This window comes from Nicotiana tabacum, chromosome 17 (assembly GCF_000715075.1).
Source record: "Nicotiana tabacum cultivar K326 chromosome 17, ASM71507v2, whole genome shotgun sequence".
In the NCBI taxonomy this organism is placed as follows: domain Eukaryota; kingdom Viridiplantae; phylum Streptophyta; class Magnoliopsida; order Solanales; family Solanaceae; genus Nicotiana; species Nicotiana tabacum.
The window spans coordinates 142,956,858-142,978,164 of record NC_134096.1 but is presented as its reverse complement, the minus strand read 5'-3'; the positions used below and the strand labels follow the sequence as shown (position 1 = coordinate 142,978,164).

General features: G+C 41.9%; 1 protein-coding gene across 1 annotated transcript; it reads right to left on the bottom strand.

Annotated features, from left to right (window-relative positions):
* Window positions 1-8: 8 nt before the first annotated feature.
* Window positions 9-1,837, bottom strand: LOC107804548 (putative pectinesterase 53). The gene is made up of 4 exons (XM_016628459.2): window positions 1,410-1,837; window positions 1,082-1,271; window positions 385-827; window positions 9-259 (listed from the first exon to the last, which is right to left on the bottom strand). Exons 1-4 carry the CDS (start codon window positions 1,742-1,744, stop codon window positions 109-111), a joined length of 1,119 nt encoding a protein of 372 aa, XP_016483945.1. The 5' UTR covers window positions 1,745-1,837; the 3' UTR covers window positions 9-108.
* Window positions 1,838-21,307: the final 19,470 nt, after the last annotated feature.

Sequence of the window (21,307 nt, the reverse complement as noted above, 5' to 3'; positions counted from 1 at the left end):
AAAGTTGATCCATATTATGGTGGTTGGGGACAATTATTTTCTAGTGTAAAATTTAATTATGTTATATTGAAGAATTGTACATGAGTATGATAGGTAATAAAGAAACCATCAAATATTGAGAAGCCATTCATGACCATCGATGAAGCTGAGTGATACAAACGGTTTAGCTTCTTGTTCAGTGAGCTCCCTGGACCATTTCACCCTGCCCCCGTGGTTTGCCCCTGGTCCCGAACACTTGAATTGCCCATAAAATACCGTCCTGTAGAGCAATATAATGGGAACATTACCAATCATATTAGACGAACAAAATAATTTTATTTTTTTGGGGGGGTTTAAAATGTGCAGTAAGAAGTACGATAGAAAAAAAGAAAGGAAGGAACGTACATATGCCTGTTCTTATCCCCCCAGTCATACCATCCCTTTGAAGTGATGATCTTATCCATGTAAGTGTAAGCAAATACGACCCTTGAGAAAGTACCCCAAGCCCTGCCCAAGTAAAGAGCACCAGATCCAGTAACCTTGCAATTCACAAAAGAGAATCCAGTTTCCTCTAGCATGCTCTCCCTCTTCTGGGCTGTCAATGCCCCATAACTTTTTGTTTTGGCATGTAAATGACAATTCTCATAGAGGGATAGTCCATCTCCAAATATAAAATCCACAGAACCTTGTATATAGCAGTTCTTGAAATAATGCCTACCCCTGTGATCATACAGTGTATCTTGTGCTCCAATGAATTTGCAATTTATAAACGCCGCTGTGTCTGCTGAGATTCTTAATGCCACCGCTTGCTTTCCTAGTGCCCCTGATGGTGGTGGTGGTGCTACATTCTGTTCACGGAGGAAATAATTATGAATTTATCTGACATTCACTAACTATGTAAATGAACTTTTCAGAAAACTAGTGCAATTGAACATGTTAAACTGAACACAGAACAGAATTTTTCTAGTTACAATCGTTGCCTTTAATTACCTTCAATAAGTTAAACTTAAAAATTATACCTTGACAATACATGCATCGCTATTCCCTAAAAATAAGCATTACTACATGCATCTTATTTAACTAAACACAATACACAATTTACCTTAAAGGTGATGTTTTTGGCAATGAAGTAGGGAGAATTAACAGCAAAAGTTGCAGAACCATACGTTCCCATTGGCTGGCCATCTTTTCCTAACCTATCTGCAGTGTCATCCCATTTGATAGTTGTTTTGCGTGAACCTGCACCTTCCAGTGTAATGTATGCCATTGTTGCTGGAATTTCAATCTTCTCCCTGCAAATTTTTTAACCTCAATTAGACAAAATTTCTTCCACCGAATTATGTCATGTTTCTCTTCTATTGAATGCCTTATCGTACGTAATCAAGATGCAGAAAACAAGACGATGGAAAGTAATGTGCATAATTAATTACCTGTAAATCCCAGGACTAACAGAAATAACCACTCGACAAGAATTGACTATCGGAATTGAGTCAATAGCCTTTTGAACCGTAGTAAAATCTCCATGCTTTGGGTTTTTATTCACCTTAATAAATTTGCAAGGCTCAAATTTATTCTTCGCTTCTTGGAATACAGAATGATTGCGAGAACTCATGAGATTAATCCAATTCAAGAAACCATCTTCATTAGCCACCCTCAACTTATTATGCCTCCTAGAATGCTTACCCCTTTTAGCATTTGCCCTAATAGCAAACAGTAACATTAAGATAAAAAGCAGCTCTAGTAATCTCATCCTTGAAGTAGCCATGTCCCTATGTGATAATGATTATACTCGTGATGAAGTTTTAAGATAATGAGAGTCAGAAATAGGAGTACTATATAAAGGGCCACAGAGTGTGAAAAAAGAATTAATGTACGTGTATGAGATAAAGATGATTGGTCCGGGAGAAAGAATAAGAAAGAGCATAGGAAGAGAATCTGACAAGTCGTGGCTGTACTCGTATTCGTATTATCTTTTTGTTTCTTTGCTCACTGAGACCAATCTATCCTGAATCTTGATTTTACCTTATGCCCATATGCCCTATATGACCAGAAACAGAAACAAACCCAAGATTTAAACTTGATTAGTTCAGTTATTAATTAGGTTACGTTCTTAGCGTTGAACTCATTGTACTTTTAAAATTATGTGTTTAAAAAAAAATTATTAAAATTTTAGTAATTTTAATTACATGTATTTATGTTCCATGTAGAAAATATTGAGTTTAGTTGGGCCGATTGTTTGTCATCTTATCACTGTTTGATAGCGAAGTGTCTGTTTTGGTCAGCTGGAGAGTGGGACTGTGAGGAGGAAAACCGTGACTATATTGCAGGAAAAAAACACAAACGACCAACCTGTACACAACTCCAATGGCCATTACAGGCCATTCTCTATTTTATATTTGCAATAAAAAATATGAACTCTCTCTAGAGCTATTGCATCATTTTGCATGGATTTCTCCTTGTTTGCGGCAGATAAATGATTTTAAGAAGAAGAAGAAGGTTGACTAAAGTGATAAAGCAGGAACGGATTTTGAGAAACTCTAGCATCATTCATGGGACCCTCATGCACGAGTTTGGTGCAATTATTTAATTTTTCATGTGACCATATATTTTTTCAAAGGAAGTTGGGAGGAAGAAAAACTATTCATGAGTCGGAACTACAGTATAAGGGTCGGAGCTACAGTATAAAATATTAGTAATAAAGTTTGGGATTTTGAGTAGGTTTGGTTTCTTGAGTTAGAAAGTAGAGCTTGGAGTTGGGAGAAAGAAGAAAAGGGAGTATTTTAAATTAGGGGAAGAGGCGTGAATGGAGTGGTTGCATGAGGGTAGTCATGATATATCTTATCCGTGATGAAGAATTGGAGGTGTTGCATATGCAATGTGTTTGACCATCGGATGTGACATACAGATTTGAACAAGAAAACTGAGGTAGTTGCATCAAATTATTAACATTGAAAAGTACATTGTTTAAATTTTTATACATATATTATATAATCAAGTCATTTGAAAATTAACTGTTCGATCGGCTAAGCATAAGTCATAAGCTTAGTTTGGGCGTTTAGATGAAAAATTCAAACAAGTTTAGAGAGATGTCTATGTATTCAACCGATAAAAAATTGAAGCACAAGATGGATGATTTTTGCCTAATTAACTTATAGAAGTCGTGTCCTAAGCAGTCGTCAAAATGATACGAAGTATGATTTAATGGACCTTTTAGGTATAACATCTTGATTAAGATTCTAGATGTAGTGTTATGTTTATGTTTTTAAACATTATAGTTGAAACGCTTTAAAATCCTAAGTTCTACTGTGCATTTTGAAGGCATTTGCACATGTGAATTTGGAGGAAGGAGTAGTAATTTGTGGAAAGGGGCGTAGGCGTAAGCTGGTAGAGCCGTGAATTTTATTAAAGGATATCAAAATATAAAAAAATAAATACACGAAGAGATAAAAAAACCCAATATATGGTATTGTATATACATAAAAATAATTTTTTTACCTAGCTAAATAGTGTAATTTTCCGACGAAAGTGTCAATTAACACCTCTTAGCATAAGGTGGCTCCGCCACCAAACAATAACTTAGAGAATTATTTTTTTGGCAACTGATCACGTCCAAAGCACACCTCAAAAGAGGTATGAAACGGTCGTATGCAATAATAGAAACCCAACTAAGAGTCAGGGTCGAATCTACATGGAGCTAAGATGAGAGTTAGGGGTATATATTTCAAGTTGAGCAATTGGATTATCTAGATTGCACTCCCACAACAAGGATTTGTTTTGTATTTCTAATGTTACACTAATGATTGCAAAATAAAGAAAGAAGACTAGAGATAATTATTTTAAGTTTTTTTCAAAATAGATAAAAAGCCTAGGGCTGTGACCATGACCTATGTGTTTGCCTGATAGGATAAAGACTTTAATGCTTGTTTTGCCGATTGGGGTGTATTATAGCTCTCAACTCTAAATTACCCACTCACTACCTCTCGGTCACAGAGTGATTTTGCCCAATTTGGCTTTCTCAAGACCAAATGGGTATCACCCGAAATAGTTGATAAGAGCTCAAGTCGGGTTATTATTATCTCTAGGTTGAACCCTTTAATTGGGTTAATCAATCACTCAATTGACCAAATTCCTTGTTAGCCTAGTTATCCTAGACTATGTCCCTCTTTCTCAAGTAGAGACTAGGCATGAATCAATGTTTGCAACCATTAATTCTAAAAATAAAATATGAACTAAGCTAAATAATCAACACCCAATCATAAACAAGCATAAAATTAATCACCCAAAGATTTACACACTAGGGTTGGGTCACAACCCTACTAAAAATCTAGCTACTCATTATGGGATTTGAAGAAAATAAAGATGAAAAGTTAATTAAACTCATAATGGAAGGTTAAAATGATGGAATCTAATGCTAAAATACTCAAATAAGCTAAAACTTCCTAAAATAGCAAAGAAAAACCGCTACAACAACTTTTTATGTTCAAAACTTAACCTAATTTTGTGAAAGTCGTCTATTTATACAAGGTTAAAAATCTCGGACAAAAATGTCCCTCGGGAGGTTCTGCGGCCGCACAATTCCATGTGCGTCCGTAGATTTCTTCATTTGACAGGAACTGGAGTTCTGCGGCCGCACATTTCTGAACTGCGACCGCGAGGCATTCTTTTGCGGCCGCACATTTCTGGATTGCAGACGCAAGGTAACACTTTTGCGGTCCGCACAATTTGGACTACGGCCGCACAACTCTTGTGCGGTCCTCAATTCACAGAAGCTCCTGGACTTGGTCTTTTTGCGTACTTTCTAAATTTTGACTCTTAGCCCAGCTTTGCGGCCGCACAATTTAGGTACGGTCCGCACTTTGCGCAAATGTCTGCTAGATTTTTTCTCTTTGTTTACGGCCACAGATTGAATTCTGCGGTCCGCAATTTCTTCTGCGGACCGCACATTTGTGCTTCTGCGCCCTTGATTTCCTTATGCTTCGGATTACTCCCTTTTTAGTCGGATTTCATCTCGGGATACCAACTTCCAGCATTCCTGCAATTTTGCACAATTTCATTAGTTTCGTGAACACAATTCAATGGTTTTAGACTAAAATAAAAGCTAAAAGGCGCTATTAAGCCGTCAAAAACTGCACTTATTAACTTCCCCAAACTTAAGTCTTTGGTTGTCCTCAAGAAAATAAATTAGTTCCCACCTCCAAAAGTTAAGGGTGATTTCAGCGAGTCAAAGGTGAGCCATCCACACTTCAGTTGGGACCAACAATTACCCATACTACTCATATATTATCAACAAGACGACAAGTTAAACATTCATGCACATATAGTTCTAATGTGACATTTGAGCTTTAAGAATTAACTTTACTCATCAAGGACTCTTTCTATATCATGTAGGTCATGGTGGACTCCAAACTCTTTCTCCTCTACTTTCCATTTGCCTGGCTCACTTAAGAAATTTAGCACTCAATCCAAAGATTTGTGAAAGGTTCACTCATCTTTCTCAAGAGAATGTCGCAAGTACGGCTTCAAGTACCATAGGCTTGCCCCTCATGTAGATCGCCACTAATGTAAGATCACTCGGCTTGAAATCAAGTAGGACTTCTTTCGGGTAATGAAGGCTTTTGGATTAGGGTTGGATACAGTATGGGTGAGTGGTTACACCTTTCCTTAAGCACTTCATTTTTCATTTCTCGGCTCATACTTTGCCAATTCTTTGAGACACTTTCTTTTCCTTGGGGGACTAGAGAGACTTAACATCACTCTTTCTTTATCATTAAATTTATTTTCTCTCTCTTTGATTTCTCCATGTTTGGGATCATTACCTCTCTTTGAATCCCTTCAACTCTTCCACTTATTCACTTTTTTGCATTTTTCTTTTTGTTCTTTTCTTTTCTTGCCTTTCCTTCTCATCATTTCTTTTCTCTTTTTGTGCCTTGATACCTTTTTCAAGTTCCTCGTATCTCCCCCAAACTTATGTTTTTAGCCATTTGTTTCTCAAGAGTGTTAAGGAAAGCTCGGGTGCCAAGATGGGGTCATGACAAAATGGGTAAAGGCTTGTAACATGGTTATCAAATGAGAAAGGCTCGAGGCTCAAAGGGGTTGACTAGGGATAACATCATTGGTAGACAATAGAAAACTTAAACGGGCCAAGGAAAGCCTACAATCACTTCTCAATCCAAGCAAAACTTATGATTTCGCCTTAAAATACATTCGAGGAAAGTTCTAGACCTTTCGCACAAGTACTTGGACTAGCAACAAAGCATCTAACCCCTCACGCAACTAGATTGTTAAAGAGGATAGAGTCGAGGGCCCACAACGACCACATTCAATATTGAAAATCACTATAGTTCAATTAAACCATTCTATGGTTGCCAAAGTCAACACAAGAGTCACAAAGTCACTAACTAGAGCTATTTCTTTCAAAAACCTTGTTTCTATCCATAAGCACGTAGTTAAGTGTGTTGGTACTAGTTGAAGCATGTTTGACTCTTAGAGCATGATTTAATTAGGTCTTTTTATTCATTACTACTACTATTATTACCTAAACACAAAGAACAGACTCATTCCCTTAAGAAGGTTGTCATGCCATCCATCGTTGGGACGAGTCACCTGGTTCACACAACAACTACCTTTGGAAAGAACCATGACATTAAAAAAACCAAAGGCTTATTATCTACTAGAATATAAAAAGAAGGTACTAAATTAAACAAAGAAGCAACTAACTCAAACTAAGAACTAACAAAGGAAAAAAAATAAAGAAGCTAATAAACAAAAATTACTGAATATACATAATGAGAGAAAAAGAGAGAATATATACAGAATAAGAACAACAACAAACAACAACAACGACCTAGTGAAATCCCACTAGTGGGGTCTAGGGAGGGTAGTATGTACGCAGACCTTACCCCTACCCCGAGGGAGTAGGGAGGCTATTTCCGAAAGACCCTCGGCTCAAGAAGACGTAAAGAGACAATATCAATATCACCAATAGAAACCATAAAGAAAATAACATCATGGAAATGAGAAAGTAGATGCAAAGCAAACGCGATAGACAATACATAGACCCGACACTATAGTAAACAAAGGAGTAGTAAGACACAACATTGCCACTAACTGACATCGACAAAAACCCTACCAGACTAGACTCACAAAGGTACAAAGTAAGGGAGACTCAACTACCTCCTAACCTATAACCCTAATACTCGACCTCCACAACTTCCTATCAAGAGCCATGTCCTCGAAAATCTGAAGCCTCGCCATGTCCTGCCTGATCACCTCTTCCCAATACTTATTAGGCCTTCCTCTACCTCTTCTTGTGCCCTCCAAAGCCAGCCGCTCACACCTCCTTAACGGAGCATCTGGGCTTCTCCTTTGAACGTGTCCGAACTATCTGAGCCTCGCTTCCCGCATCTTGTCATCAATGGAAGCCACACCCACCTTTTCCCGAATATCTTCATTCCTAATCTTATCTATCCTAGTGTGACCGCATATCCACCTCAACATCCTCATTTCTGCTACTTTCATCTTCTGGATATGTGAGTTCTTAACAGGCCAACACTCAACCCCATACATCATGGCCGGTCTAACCACCGCTTTGTAAAACTTACCTTTGAGTATCGGTGGTACTCTCTTATCACACAAGACTCCAGATCCTAACCTCCACTTCATCCACCCCACCCCAATACGGTGTGTGACATCCTTTTCAATCTCTCTTCCCTTCTGGATAACCTACCTAAGGTACTTAAAATTTCCACTACTTGGTATGGCCTGTGATTCAAGCCTCACTTCCACGCCCACTTCCCTCGGTTCAGTGTTGAACTTATACTCCAGGTATTCCGTCTTCGTCCTGCTCAGCTTGAAACTCTTAGACTCAAGTGCCTATCTCCAGACCTCTAACCTCTCGTTAACACTGGTTCGCGACTCATCAATCAGAAATATGTCATTGGCGAATAACATACACTATGGCACCTTCCCTTGAATATGGTGTGTTAATGCGTCCATCACCAGGGCAAATACGAACGGGCTGAGTGCAAAACCTTGGTGTAATCCCATAACAATAGGAAACTACTCAGAGTCGCCTCCTACCGTCCTAACCCGAGTCTTAGCCCCATCATACATGTCCTTAATTGCCCAAATGTAGGCATCCAACACGCATTTTGCCTCTAAGCATCTCCAGAGAACTTCTCTAGGAACCTTGTCGTACGCTTTTTCTAAATTAATAAATACCATGTGCAGATCCTTCTTCCTCTCCCTGTACTGCTCCACCAACCTCCTAATAAGGTGTATTGCTTCCGTAGTAGAACGACCCGGCATGAACCCAGACTAGTTGTCAGATATAGACACTGTCCTCCCCACCCTCGCTTCAACCACCCTCTCCCAAACTTTCATGGTATGACTCAGAAATTTGATACCCCTATAATTGTTACAACTATGGATATCACCTTTGTTCTTATACAATGAAACCACCGTACTCCACCTCCACTTTTCCGACATCCTCTTCGTCCTAAAAATAATATTAAACAGTCCATTCAGCCACTCCAAGCCTGCTCTGCCCACACACTTCCAAAATTCAATCTGATTTTCGTCTGGCCCGGTCGCTCTGCCCCTACTCATATTACACATAACTATAACGACCTCCTCAACCTCGATGCGCATGCAGTTCCCAAAGTCATAGTGACTCTCGGAATGCTCTAGTTCACCTAGCATAATATCCCGATCCCCTTTTTCATTCAGAAGTTCATGAAAGTAAGTCTGCCATCTCCTCTTAATCTGAGCATCTTCCATCAATACTCTACTAACGTCGTCCTTGATGCATCTCACTTAGTTCAAATCACAGGCCTTCCTTTCTCTCGTTTTCGCCGGCTAGAATAACTTCTTCTCTCCGCCTTTTCCCCCCCAGTTCCTCGTACATACGGCCATAGGCTGCAACTTTAGCCTTCGTGACCGCCAGCTTAGCTTTCTTCCTAGCTACCTTATACCCCTCCATGTACACTCTCCTCTCCTCCTCACTTGTGCTCCCTACTAATTTTAGGTATGCTGCCTTCTTCGCTTCTACTTTACCTTGGACCACTTCATTCCACCACTAGTCTCCTTTGTGCTTGCCAGAGATACCCGTCGAGATCCCTAATACCTCTCTCGCAGCCTTCCTTATACACCCCGCTGCCATCGACCAAATAATGCTCGCGTCACCACTGTTCCTCCAGGCTCCCATAGCCGACAACCGCCCCTCCAACTCCTGGGCTTTATCCTTAGTTAAGGCACCCCACCTGATTCTTGGTCGTCCTCGGTCGGACCTTTTCCTTCTCTTTAACATAATACCAACATCCATCACCAAGAGCCTATGCTGCGTCGTGAGTATCTCACCTGGAATAACCTTACAATCCTTGCACAACCCTCTGTCACACTTCCTGAGGAGAAGATAGTCAATCTGAGTCATCGCCATAATGTTTTGGAAAGTAACCAAATGTTCCTCTCTCTTCGAAAAGCTAGAGTTCGCAATCACCAACCAAAATGCCTTAGTGAAGTCCAACAGCGAAGTACCTCCTCCGTTCCTCTCCCCAAAACTGAAGCCTCCATGCACCTCGCCATAGCCGCCTGCGGTCGACCCAATATGAGCATTGAAATCCCCTCCTATATATAGACTCTCAGTAGGCGGGACTTGATGCACAATCGCATCTAACCCCTCCCAGAATCGCCGTTTAACCTCCTCATCTAGGCCCGTATGCGGGGCGTAGGCGCTAACGATGTTTAGAGTGCACTCTCCAACCACCATCTTAATAGTCATCAATCTATTATTCACCCGTCTAACCTCAACCACCGACTCTCTAAGTTCCCCATCCACCAAGATACCCACTCCATTCTTACCTTTCCGGACTTTGGAGTACCAAATCTTATACCCGTTCGCATCCCTCACCCTAGACCCTACCCACCTAGTCTCCTGGACATACGCTATATTGACCCTCCTCTTCCGGAGGACCTTTTCCAACTCTATAGACTTACCCGTCAATGTACCTATGTTCCATGACCCAATTCTCAACCTATAGGCCCCCTTGTTCCCCTTACCTCCCTTGTCTGCCTTCCCACCCCCTAAACCCTACCCTACCCCCGCCCCACCCCCACCCCCCCGAGGACATAACCTTACTCGACCATCTCAGACCACAACCATTATACCTACGACAGACTAAAGGAAATCACTAACACACACTAGGCACAGACCAGAGTAGATGAAGATATATTATAACTACAAGCACGCTAATATGGTGATTAAACTAATATGAACTAAGATGGTAGCAATTTAACTAACACAATGAAGGGAAACAGGAAAACGTGAGGTATCAACAACCGGAATTAGAACCTGGAATTGTCTTGGTATACATGGCGGTATTGTGGCCACCTTGCACGTTCACGTCCAACTCCTGCCTCGCCCCTTGCTGACAGTCGCCCGGTCTGTTCTTCACTGTTTGCACACACACGTCCTGCTCGCCGCCAAAAGCTACCGACCCTAACCTGAAATACACATAAAACACCACGAAGCCAAACAAAGGGGGGTGGGGCTATCACCGCTACAACTAGTGAAGTCCCAGTCGTAGCAAAAAAAGCGCAAAGAAAAAGGAACAAAGAGAAAAAGGTAATAAAGAAGAAAGGAGCAGAGAAGGGGGGGGGGATTACCCGCAACTAAGAATTAAAAATAAAGAAGAAAAGCAAGAGGGAAAATGGCTGATGTTGTTGCCCGGCGAAACAGTAGTCGCCGGCAGTGTTGTTGCTCTAGTAAGTATGGGAGTGGGGAAGAGGGAAATAAGAAAGAGGAGAGAGAGAGGAATGGGAGGTGTGAGAGATGAGGGGGGGAGATGGGGCTTACCTGCTGGTGGGGGTGGTCGCCGGCTGCCTGTGAATGTTTGGTCTGGTTTTTGACCGTTGGGGATGGGTATTCTCTTATTAGATTCTCTTATTAGAAGTTTATATATATAGAGTAAGAAAGAAAAAGAAAATAATATCAAATTATTACAGGCAAAATATTTAAGAATATACCAAATATGATCAATAAACTCCACTCCTCCGAATAAAGATAAGCATTGTCCCCAATGCTTAACAAAATAAGAGTAAAAGAGGGGAAAGTGTGAAGAAAACTCCCTATGGCTCCTTGGACATCTCTGTGTCCCCAGCAATGTCACCGCCCTCAGTCTCATCCAATTGAATCTCATCATCCTCAACTCTGTGTGTGATTGGGTTGGTTAACATCTGACGCACTACCTCGATAGTGTCGGCAGCAGAGTTTAACTTCTCAGACTGGCCAGCTGGTGCCACCGGTGCTGATGGTGCTGCAGGGTCTGGGCCTGAAGGGTGTGGTTCAATCAACATGTCAAAGGGGATATCTATGGCTACAACAAGCTTGGTCACATGTCTCTGTAGCTTGTCCACTGACTTCTTACTGGCCCGGGACTTCTTTATCTTCTTTACTTCTTTTCCCAGCTCTTCGATCACTGACCCGTGCTATACCAAGGTAGCCATGATTGTTTTCTGGTTCTCTAAGATCTTCTTAAAGGTCTCCTCAACTGTTGGGGGAAATTGAGGTGCCTGAACAATATACTGTGCTGCAACAATACTAGATAAGTCAGACAACTTTGCAGTTGATGTCGACATCCAGATGTTGAGGCTCGCCAATGTCTGGGAGACTCGCAGTGCAGAAAGTGGAGCAGTAGGCATGGGCACCGGCTTCAAAGCTGAGGTAGAAGCTATAGCAAGAACTGCAGTAGGGACTGAAGATGATGGTGGAGGCATAGCTGCGGCACTAGAGGAAGGCTCGGCCGTAGTGGATGGAACATCAACTGCCTCCGCAGTTACCACAACTGGCTCATTAGATTGGCATGTGGTGGTAGACGGCTGACCTTTTCTCTTTGGGTAGTTCGCATCCATAAGTAAGTACCATGAGAAAGTCTTCTTCCGCCTCACCTTTGTTTCAAAATCCCTTAGTTCCACCCCCGCATCCGTAAGATAATTTGTAATGGTGTTAGGATACATGTAGAAAGAGTCATCCTGCAGAACGATCACTGAGATGTTGGCCGACATCACGGCACCCACATTGATAGGGTACCCGACCATAATAGAGGCAACGCCCAAGTATGTGTTCAGTATGTGCTGATCAAATCGTACTTTGAGGTTTCACACTTTTGTCACCTTTGTCCCCTTTTTGATATGCGTCATATTGGCGTAGAATTCCCGGACAAGGTATTCTTTAGCATCCACCACACTCTGGGTAAACCACATCCACCCTTTGCGTTCTCTAAACTACCTCAGCACGGCCGAGTTGTACCTCTCTAAATCTATCAATATGAACTATCGCTCAAGTGTTAGCGACCTCGCCAGCCACCATGTGCGGAAACTAGTGAAAGTTGTTAGGCTAACGAATCGGTCCTCCCAAACCACTTTCCTTTTTGTTCTTTCAACCCAGTAGTTATGGAATCTCCCCCTCTACCATCATCGGGTATGTCCTGAATGGGTGTATCCTGTGTCCTAGGGACTGGTGTTACTGAAGGCTCATAAGCTTGACTAGCACTTTTCGATCCCTCGGAAGTGCTGTGGGATGAGGATGGCTCGTCCCTAAGTTGAAGTTTCCCTTGAGGCCTGGACTGTACTGCCGATTATTCCTTAACAGGGGCTGATGTACCCTATGATACGTCCCTAGACGGGGCGTATGAACTTGTCTCAGAGAGATCTGCACCTCTCCCTCTCCCGACTATTGTCTTTTTTATGATTTCCTACTATTGGGAAAGAGGTAAAGCTCTCTTGCCTCATCCCCGAGAACGTTCACCCTCCCTTTGGAAGTGTTGCCTCTGCCTCTAGATCTAACCATTGTCTGTATTAAGCAAAGGCGGTTGTTAGTTGCAATTCAATGTTCATGCATACAGAGGAGATATGCAAGAATACACCAGAAAATACAGTTTCGGTCACAGACACAGTATGCTTGCATGGTAAGGATTTGCGGTCCGCACAATTTTACTACGGCCGCAGGTGAGGCCTTGCAGACCGCACAATTTAGCTTTGCAGCCGCAAAAGTGATGTGCGGTTCGCACAATTTCACTTATGACCGCATCTCAGAAACCCAAAATCTGCAGACTCTCTAATGACAGAGAATTGGCTGATGTGCGTCCGCAACGTGATTTCTGCGATTTGCACAATTAGACCTGCAGCCGTACATTTGAGTCACAAAGTGTAGACTCTCTGATGATAGTGAAAGGGTTGTTCTACGGCCGCAATGGGAATTCTGTGGTCCGCACAATTTTCTTGCAGCCGCATACCCTTCTTTACTAAAGCTGCCCTAGAATCAACTTCTGCGGACTGCATAATTTCAGGTGTGGCCGCAGAATTCAAAACACTACGAACAATCCAGCCTTTTAATCTAGGTTTTGCAATTTTTGTGCAAATTGTGATATGGTAACAACATAAAGGCATGAAAATACATTGACCCAGTCCCCAATTAGCATGCATTAGTTAACCAACTACAGATATACCCCCACATTAATGCACAATTGAATTCTATTGACAAATGGCCTAGAAATAATTAAAAAGCTACAAATTAAACTAAAAAATAAAAAATTCTAACAAGGAATTTAAGCACACCAGATGTGAATGAGTGCAAGGGATGAATGATCACAATTGTTGGGCATATGGGCAGATGATTCAACAAGAAATTTCAATATAGTGCAAGATTTTGTGCTCTGAGAGAGAAAAGTGTAACAGTCGCACTAGCCCTCTATTTATACTAGTGATTTTCTAAGGGAAGGAGGAGCGAGTGCGGCCGCACAATTTTAGTTGCGGTCCGCACTCTGTTACCTTGTGAGCTTAAGTTGGTGTCTTATCTACGGTCCGCAGAATTTTTCTTGCGGCCACAGATTCCTTGTTGCGGCCACAGATTTCCTGTTGCGACCACAAATTGACCATTTTTCTAACAGACCAACTTCATAGAGTTGGCATTTTCCAACTTCCATTTATGCAGTTCGCAAGATAATTGTCCGCCGCAGAGCACTTTTGCTGCAACAACTATAAATGTGCGGTCTGCACAATTCAATTGCGGTCCGTAAGTGATGCAACACTTAGGCTGATGTCTGTCCATAATTCATGTAAGGCACACTCATCCCTGTAGCACACTTCAAATCAAGTTAGCACAAAAATAAAACCTAACTACAAAGGAAAAGAAACATGGGTTTCCTCCCAAGAAGTGCCTGATTTAACGTCGCGACACGACACAGGATACCATCAATTGAAATGAATGACCTCCACGATGTGGCTATCTCCAACTTTGCCAAAATAGTACTTCACCCGGCGACTATTGACTCGGAACACTTTATTGTTTTTGTTCTTCAAGTCCAATTTACCAAAAGGTGTCATACCCAAAATTTCAAAGGGACCACTCAATTTAGACTTTAGCTTTCCGGGAAATATCCTCAACCATGAGTTAAACAACAATACGAGATCGTCCACCTTGAACTCTCTATTCCAAATGTATTTGTCATGAAGATATTTCATATTTTCTTTGTACAAGGACGAACTTGTGTAGGCATGGTACCGAATTTCATCCAATTCATTCAAATGTGCAACCCTCAAGTTAGCGGCTACATCCCAATCAAGATTCAACTTCTTTAGAGCCCACATAGCCTTGTGCTCAAGTTTCATCGGAAGGTGACAAGCTTTTCCGAACAACAACCGGTATGACGACATTCTGATAGGTGTTTTGTAAGCTGTACGATAAGCCCATAATGCATCATCAAACTTCTTGGACCAATCCGTCTAGTTAGCATTCATTGTTTTGGACAAAATACTCTTTATCTCCCGGTTGGAGACTTCTACTTGACCGCTAAGTTGTGGATGATAGGGAGGTGTGACTTTATGAGTAACACCATACTTGATAAGTAAAGTGTCGAAAGCCTTGTTGCAAAAATGTGACCCCCATCACTTATAATAGCCCGCGGAGTACCAAACCTTGTGAAAATATTCCTCTTCAAGAACGCCACCACATTTCTCGCTTTATTGATGGGTAGAGCAACAACCTCCACCCATTTGGACACATAATCCACTACGACCAAGATGTAGGTGTTTCTACAAGAACTCACAAAAGGACCCATGAAATCAATACTCCACAGGTCAAAAATATCAATCTCCAAAATGGTGGTGAGAGGCATTTCATTTTTCTTTGAGATTCCACCGGCCCGTTGACATTAATCATATCTTTTCACGAGTTCACTAGCACTCTTGTAAAGAGTGGGCCAATAAAAATCGCAACTTAGCACTTTGGCCGCCGTTCTTGACCCATCATGGTGACCACCATATGGTGAAGAATGACAAGCTCCAAGAATTTCACCTTGCTCTTCTTCTGCCACACATCTTCTAATCACCCCATCCGTAGAAATCTGGAAAAGGTATGGTTCATCCTAATAATAATCTTGACAATCCCGTTTGAGCTTCTTCCTTTGGTTTGAAGAGAACTCATCCGGAATGATACCACACACAAGAAAATTTGCTAGATCTACGAACCATGGCACCTCTTTCATTGAAGTAGCCAATAGTTGCTCATCAGGGAAGAAGTCATTGATTTCAACGCCATCATGCGACCTCCCCTCTTCCTCCAAACGAGACAAGTGGTCCGCCACTTGGTTTTCACTCCCTTTTCTATCTTGGATGTCAAAATCAAACTCTTGCAACAAAAGCACCCATCTCATCAACCGAGCTTTGGAATCTTTCTTGCTCATAAGATAACGAAGTACCATATGATTCGTGTGGACAATGACCTTTACACCCATCAAGTACGTGCGGAACTTTTCAATTGCAAACATAATGGCAAGGAGCTCTTTCTACGTAACGATGTAGTTGACTTGGGCACTATTCATGGTCTTACTAGCATAGTAGACCGGGTGAAAAATCTTGTTGATGCGTTGCCCCAAAACAGCCCCAATCGCTATGTCACTTGTATCACACATGAGTTCAAAAGGGACTCTCTAATTTGGAGCGGTGATGATAGGAGTAGTTGTCAACTTGAACTTTAACAATTCAAAAGCTCTCATGCAATCATCATCAAAGTTGAACTTAGCATATTTCTCAAGAATTTTGCACAACGGGTTCACCACCTTAGAGAAATCTTTGATGAAACGCTGGTAAAATCCCGCGTGGCCTAAGAAACTCTGCACACCCTTCACCGAAGATGGAGGTGGAAGTTTAGAAATCACCTCTATCTTTGCCTTGTCAACTTCAATTCCATTCTTTGAGATTTTGTGGCCAAGGACAATGCCTTCCTCGACCATTAAATGACACTTCTCCCAATTGAGCCCCAAATTTGTTTCTTCACATCTTGCTAAAACTTTATCTAAATTTTTAAGACAATCATCAAAAGAATCTCCAACCACTGAGAAGTCATCCATGAAAACTTCAAGGTAGTCCTCCACCATGTTCGTGAAGATAGCCATCATACACCTTTGAAAAGTTACCGGTGCATTGCACAAACCAAATGGTATCCGCTCGAAGGCGAACGTACCCTATGGACATGTAAAGGTTGTTTTATCTTGATCCTCCGGAGCAATAAGGATTTGGTTGTAGCCAGAATACCCATAAAGAAAGCAATAGAAAGCACAACCGGCCAATCTATCAAGCATTTGATCTACGAAAGGAAGTGGGAAATGGTCATTCCTTGTGACTTTGTTGAGCTTGTGATAGTCCATACACACTCTCTAACTGGTCACCGTTCTTGTAGGAATCAACTCATTCTTTTCATTAGTGACCACCGTCACGCCTCCTTCTTCGGGACACATTGAACCAGATAAGTCCACGAACTATCGGAAATGGGGTAAACAACCCCGGCATCTAACCACTTGATAATCTCATTTTTGACAAATTCTTGCATAGCCTCATTGAGTCTCCTTTGATGTTCAATAGATGGTTTGGCGCCTTCCTCCAAGTTGATATTATGCATACGAAATGCGGGGATTATCCCCCAAATATCCGCCAATGTCCACCCAATAGCCTTCTTCCTCTTTTGGAGCACCGCCAATGTAGCATCTACCTGCACGTTAGTTAAAAAAGAGGAAAAAATAACCGGTAAAGTAGAACAAGGGCCAAGAAATTCATACCGAAGATATGGAGGCAATGGCTTCAACTCCAAGGTAGGAGGCTCTTTAATGGAAGGCTTTGTAAGAGGAGTTGTCCTATTTTCAAGATAAAAGATAGTTTCCGGGGTGCATAACTGTACAATCCCATTCCTTTCAAAGAGTTCACAGATTCCATAAAGCCATCCATCTCGTCATCATCAAAGTTGAGCAAGACGGCCTCCAATATATCACCAACATTGATTGTGGCACTTGTATCATCAATAATAACATCGGTCACCAAGTCCACAAAAGAGCACACCTCGTTTCTATTTGGTTGCCGCATGGACTTACACACATGAAATACCACTTTTTCATCACCCACCTGGAAGGTGAGTTCTTCGGCTTCAACATCACAAAGAGCCTTCCCCGTAGCAAGGAAAGGTCTTCCAAGAATAATCGATACCTCATAATCAACTTCACAATCTAGAATGAAAAGATTCGCCAGAAGAATGAATTTATCAACATGAACCAAGACATCCTCAATCACTCCCAAAGGTCTCTTTATAGTACGATCAGCCATTTGCAATCTCATAGAGGTGGGTCTTGGTTGCCCAATTTCCAAGGACTTAAAAACCAAATAGGACATCAAATTGATACTTGCCCCAAGATCACAAAGAGTTTTAGCAAACTCGGCACTTCCAATTGTACAAGAAATCATGAAAGCATCGGGATCCTCCAACTTAGGAGCTATTGAGTGCACAATTGCACTCACTTGATGAGTGACTTTGATAGTTTCAAAATTCATTGACCGTTTCTTTGTCACGAGATCCTTCATAAACTTTGCATAATCGGGCATTTGTTCCAAAGCTTTGACTAATGACACATTTATTGAGAGACCTTTCATCATTTGCATGAACTTTTTGAATTTATTCTCGCCATTTTGTTTGGCAAGTCTTTGAGAGTAAGGACGTGGAGGCTTAGGCAAGGGTGCCTTAAACCTTTGCACTACCGACTCCGGTATGTCAATAATGTGATCCCTAGACGGGTTCACCTCCTCTTGAGTCTCTTCCACACTATCATCAATATCAATCCAAACTTCATCATTTGATTGCATTATATTTTTCGGGACCTCTTCTTCTTGTACCACTTGCTCATCATCCACAAGTTGCTTTTGACTTGAGGTGGGTGCATTCACACCTCTTCCACTTCTTGTAGTAACGGCCATGGCATGCCGCGTGTTGTTTCCACCCTTTGGGTTTACCACCGTGTCACTTGGTAGTGCCCCACTAGGATGGGAATTTAAAGCTTGAGATATTTGCCCCATTTGAACTTCTAAGTTACGGATCGATGTGTTGTGTGAGGCAAGTTGGGCATCCGAATCGGCATTCTTTTCCATCATTTATTTGAACATGTTCTCAATACGCCCCATCTCATTGTTTGAAGAACTAGGGCCATGGGAAGGATAGGGAGGCATGTTTATCGGTTGTTGATACATCGGGGGCCTTTGAAAACCCGACCCCCGATTGCCTTGATTGTTATTCCATACGCCTTGATTGTTATCCTCCCAATTTCCTTGGTTATTGCCACTCCACTTTCCTTGATTGTTGTTGTTATGCCAATTCCTTTGATTGTTTTCACCACTTCAATTTACTTGGTTGTTAGAATTCCAATTGCCTTGATTATTTTGGGGTCGCCATTGTTGTTGGTTTGGGCCTTGGAAGTTGTTTTCGTTTCTCTTGAAAGTTATTTACATATTGCACCTCTTCTTATTGTTCATTATAAGAATTGTCTTGATCAAAACCACTATCCTCTTGTGGACCCTTGGTCCTTCTTTTGTTCACCATCATGTTCACTCCCTCCATGGCATTGACTTACTTAGGATTTTGCACTTGTTGAGGTTGAGCCATTGCTAATTGATTCATTGTGGTAGTGAATTCGGCAATGTCTTGCCCATGGTCATGCAACTCTTTGTGAAGGTGGATCACGTTGGGATCAGCTTGTAGAACATTAGCCAGGATTGCCATGCTGATGATGTTTTCTCTATTTCATCTACATCTCATACGCCTCCGCATAAGACATAGTCATGAAGTTCTCACCGACAAGTTGATTCACTACACATTGGTTGGTTATGTTGATCCCACGATAGAAAGTTTGTTGAATCATATTCTCCATTATATCGTTATTGGAAAATTACTTAACCATTGTTCTATAGCGTTCCTATATCTCGTGTAGTGGTTCATTTGGATCTTTCTTGAATGCCAAAATCTCATCCCCAAGTGTAGCCATGTGCCACGGAAGAAGAACTTAGAGATAAAAGTTTCCGCCAACTCATCCTAAGTGTGAATGGAATTGTTCGGCAAACGTTCCAACTAATCTAAAGCTTTCCCCCATAGAGAGAAGAGAAAAAGCCTTAGCCTCAATGCATCCTCGGAGACATTTGTTTGTTTTCTCCCCCAAAAAGTGTCCACAAACCCCTTCAAGTGTTTGTATGCATTTTGACTTGGAGCATCAGTGAAGAAACCTCGTTGCTCTAGCAAAGTGAGCATCACATTAGTGATTTGAAAGTTGTCCGCCCTAATACGGGGATGGACTATTGCACTGGCATATCCATCATTGGGTAACACCCGGTGTGGAGCCGCTCGTGGTAGAAGTGGGGGTGGAGCGGGGACATTATTATGAGGCACACGTCCTCTTCTATTAGCTTGAGGTTCAAGAGGAACCTCATCAACTTGCTCATCCTCGACGTCCACATCCCCCAAAGCAATATTTCCGAGCTCATTATTTGCCATGGTTGTACCTACGATTTCTCAAACAAGTTAGTAACACGGAAGGAAAAGAAGATATTCCAAAAACACACCCAAATATATAGCTAACACCGTTTTTAACCCCCCGGCAACGGCGACAACAACAATAACAATCCAGTAAAATTCCACTAATGGGGTCTGGGGAGGGTAGTGTGTACGCAGACCTTACCCCTACCCCAAAGGAGTAGAGAGGCTATTTCCAAAAGACCCTCGGCTCAAGAAACAAAAAGGCAAAAGGACAAAAGGAGACAATATTAGTTTCATCACAACAATCATAGAAAAAATAGGAAAACCATGAAATGCAGAAGAAAGATGCAAAGCAAAAGCGATAGCTAGTAAATAGGATATGCACTGAAAAGCGAAGTAGTAAAACACAATATTGTCACTAGCTATCTTAGACAAAAACCCTACCTGGCTAGTCCCACAATGGTATGAAGTAAGTCTAGACTCAACTACATCCTAACCTACAACTATAATACCCGACCTCCACATCTTCCTATCAAGTGTCATGTCCTCGGAAATATGGAGCCTCGTCATATCCTGTCTGATCACCTCTCCCCAATACTTCTTAGGCCTCCCTCTACCTCTTCTCGTGCCCTCCACAACCAGCCGCTCACAACTCCGTACCAGAGCATCCGGGCTTCTCTTTTGAACATGTCCAAACCATCTAAGTCTCGCTTCCCGCATCTTGTCATCAATGGAAGCAACGTGCACCTTCTCCCGAATAACATCATTCCTAATCTTATCTATCCTAGTGTGCCTGCACATCCACCTCAACATCCTCATTTTTGCTACTTTCATCTTCTGGATATGTGAGTTCTTAACGGGCCAACACTCAGCCCCATACAACATGGCCGGTCTAACCACCGCTTTATATAACTTACTTTTGAGTATTGGTGGCACTCTCTTATCGCATAGGACTCCAGATGCTAACCTCCACTTCATCCATCCTACCCCAATATGGTGTGTGACATCCTCGTCAATCTCCCCTACCCCTTGGATAACTGAACCAAGGTACTTGAAGCTGCCTCTACTCAGGATGACCTGTGATTCAAGCCTCACATCCACGCCCACTTCCCCTGGCTCAGCGCTGAATTTACACTCCAGGTATTCCATCTTCGTCCTGCTCAGCTTGAAACCCTTAGACTCAATAGCCTGTCTCCAAACCTCTAGCATCTCGTTAACACCGGCTCGTAACTCATCAATTAGAACTATGTCATCGGCGAATAGTATGCACCATGGCATCTCCCCTTGAATATGGTGTGTTAACGCGTCGATTACCAGGGCGAATAAGAACGGACTGAGCGCAGAACCTTGGTGCAACCCCATTACAATCGAAAAATGCTCAGAGTCACCTCATACTGTCCTAACCCGAGTCTTAGCCCCATCATACATGTCTTTAATCGCCATAATGTAGGGAACCGACACACCTTTTGCCTCCAGGCATCTCTAGAGAAC

Coding starts and splice junctions, on each gene's coding strand:
- LOC107804548 (XM_016628459.2), bottom strand. CDS start 1,744: ATGGCTACTTCAAGGATGAGATTACTAGAGCTGCTTTTTATCTTAATG. Junction 1,272..1,409: donor GTTAGTCCTGGGATTTACAG/GTAATTAATTAT, acceptor AAAAATTTGCAG/GGAGAAGATTGAAATTCCAG. Junction 260..384: donor GGGGATAAGAACAGGCATAT/GTACGTTCCTTC, acceptor ATTGCTCTACAG/GACGGTATTTTATGGGCAAT.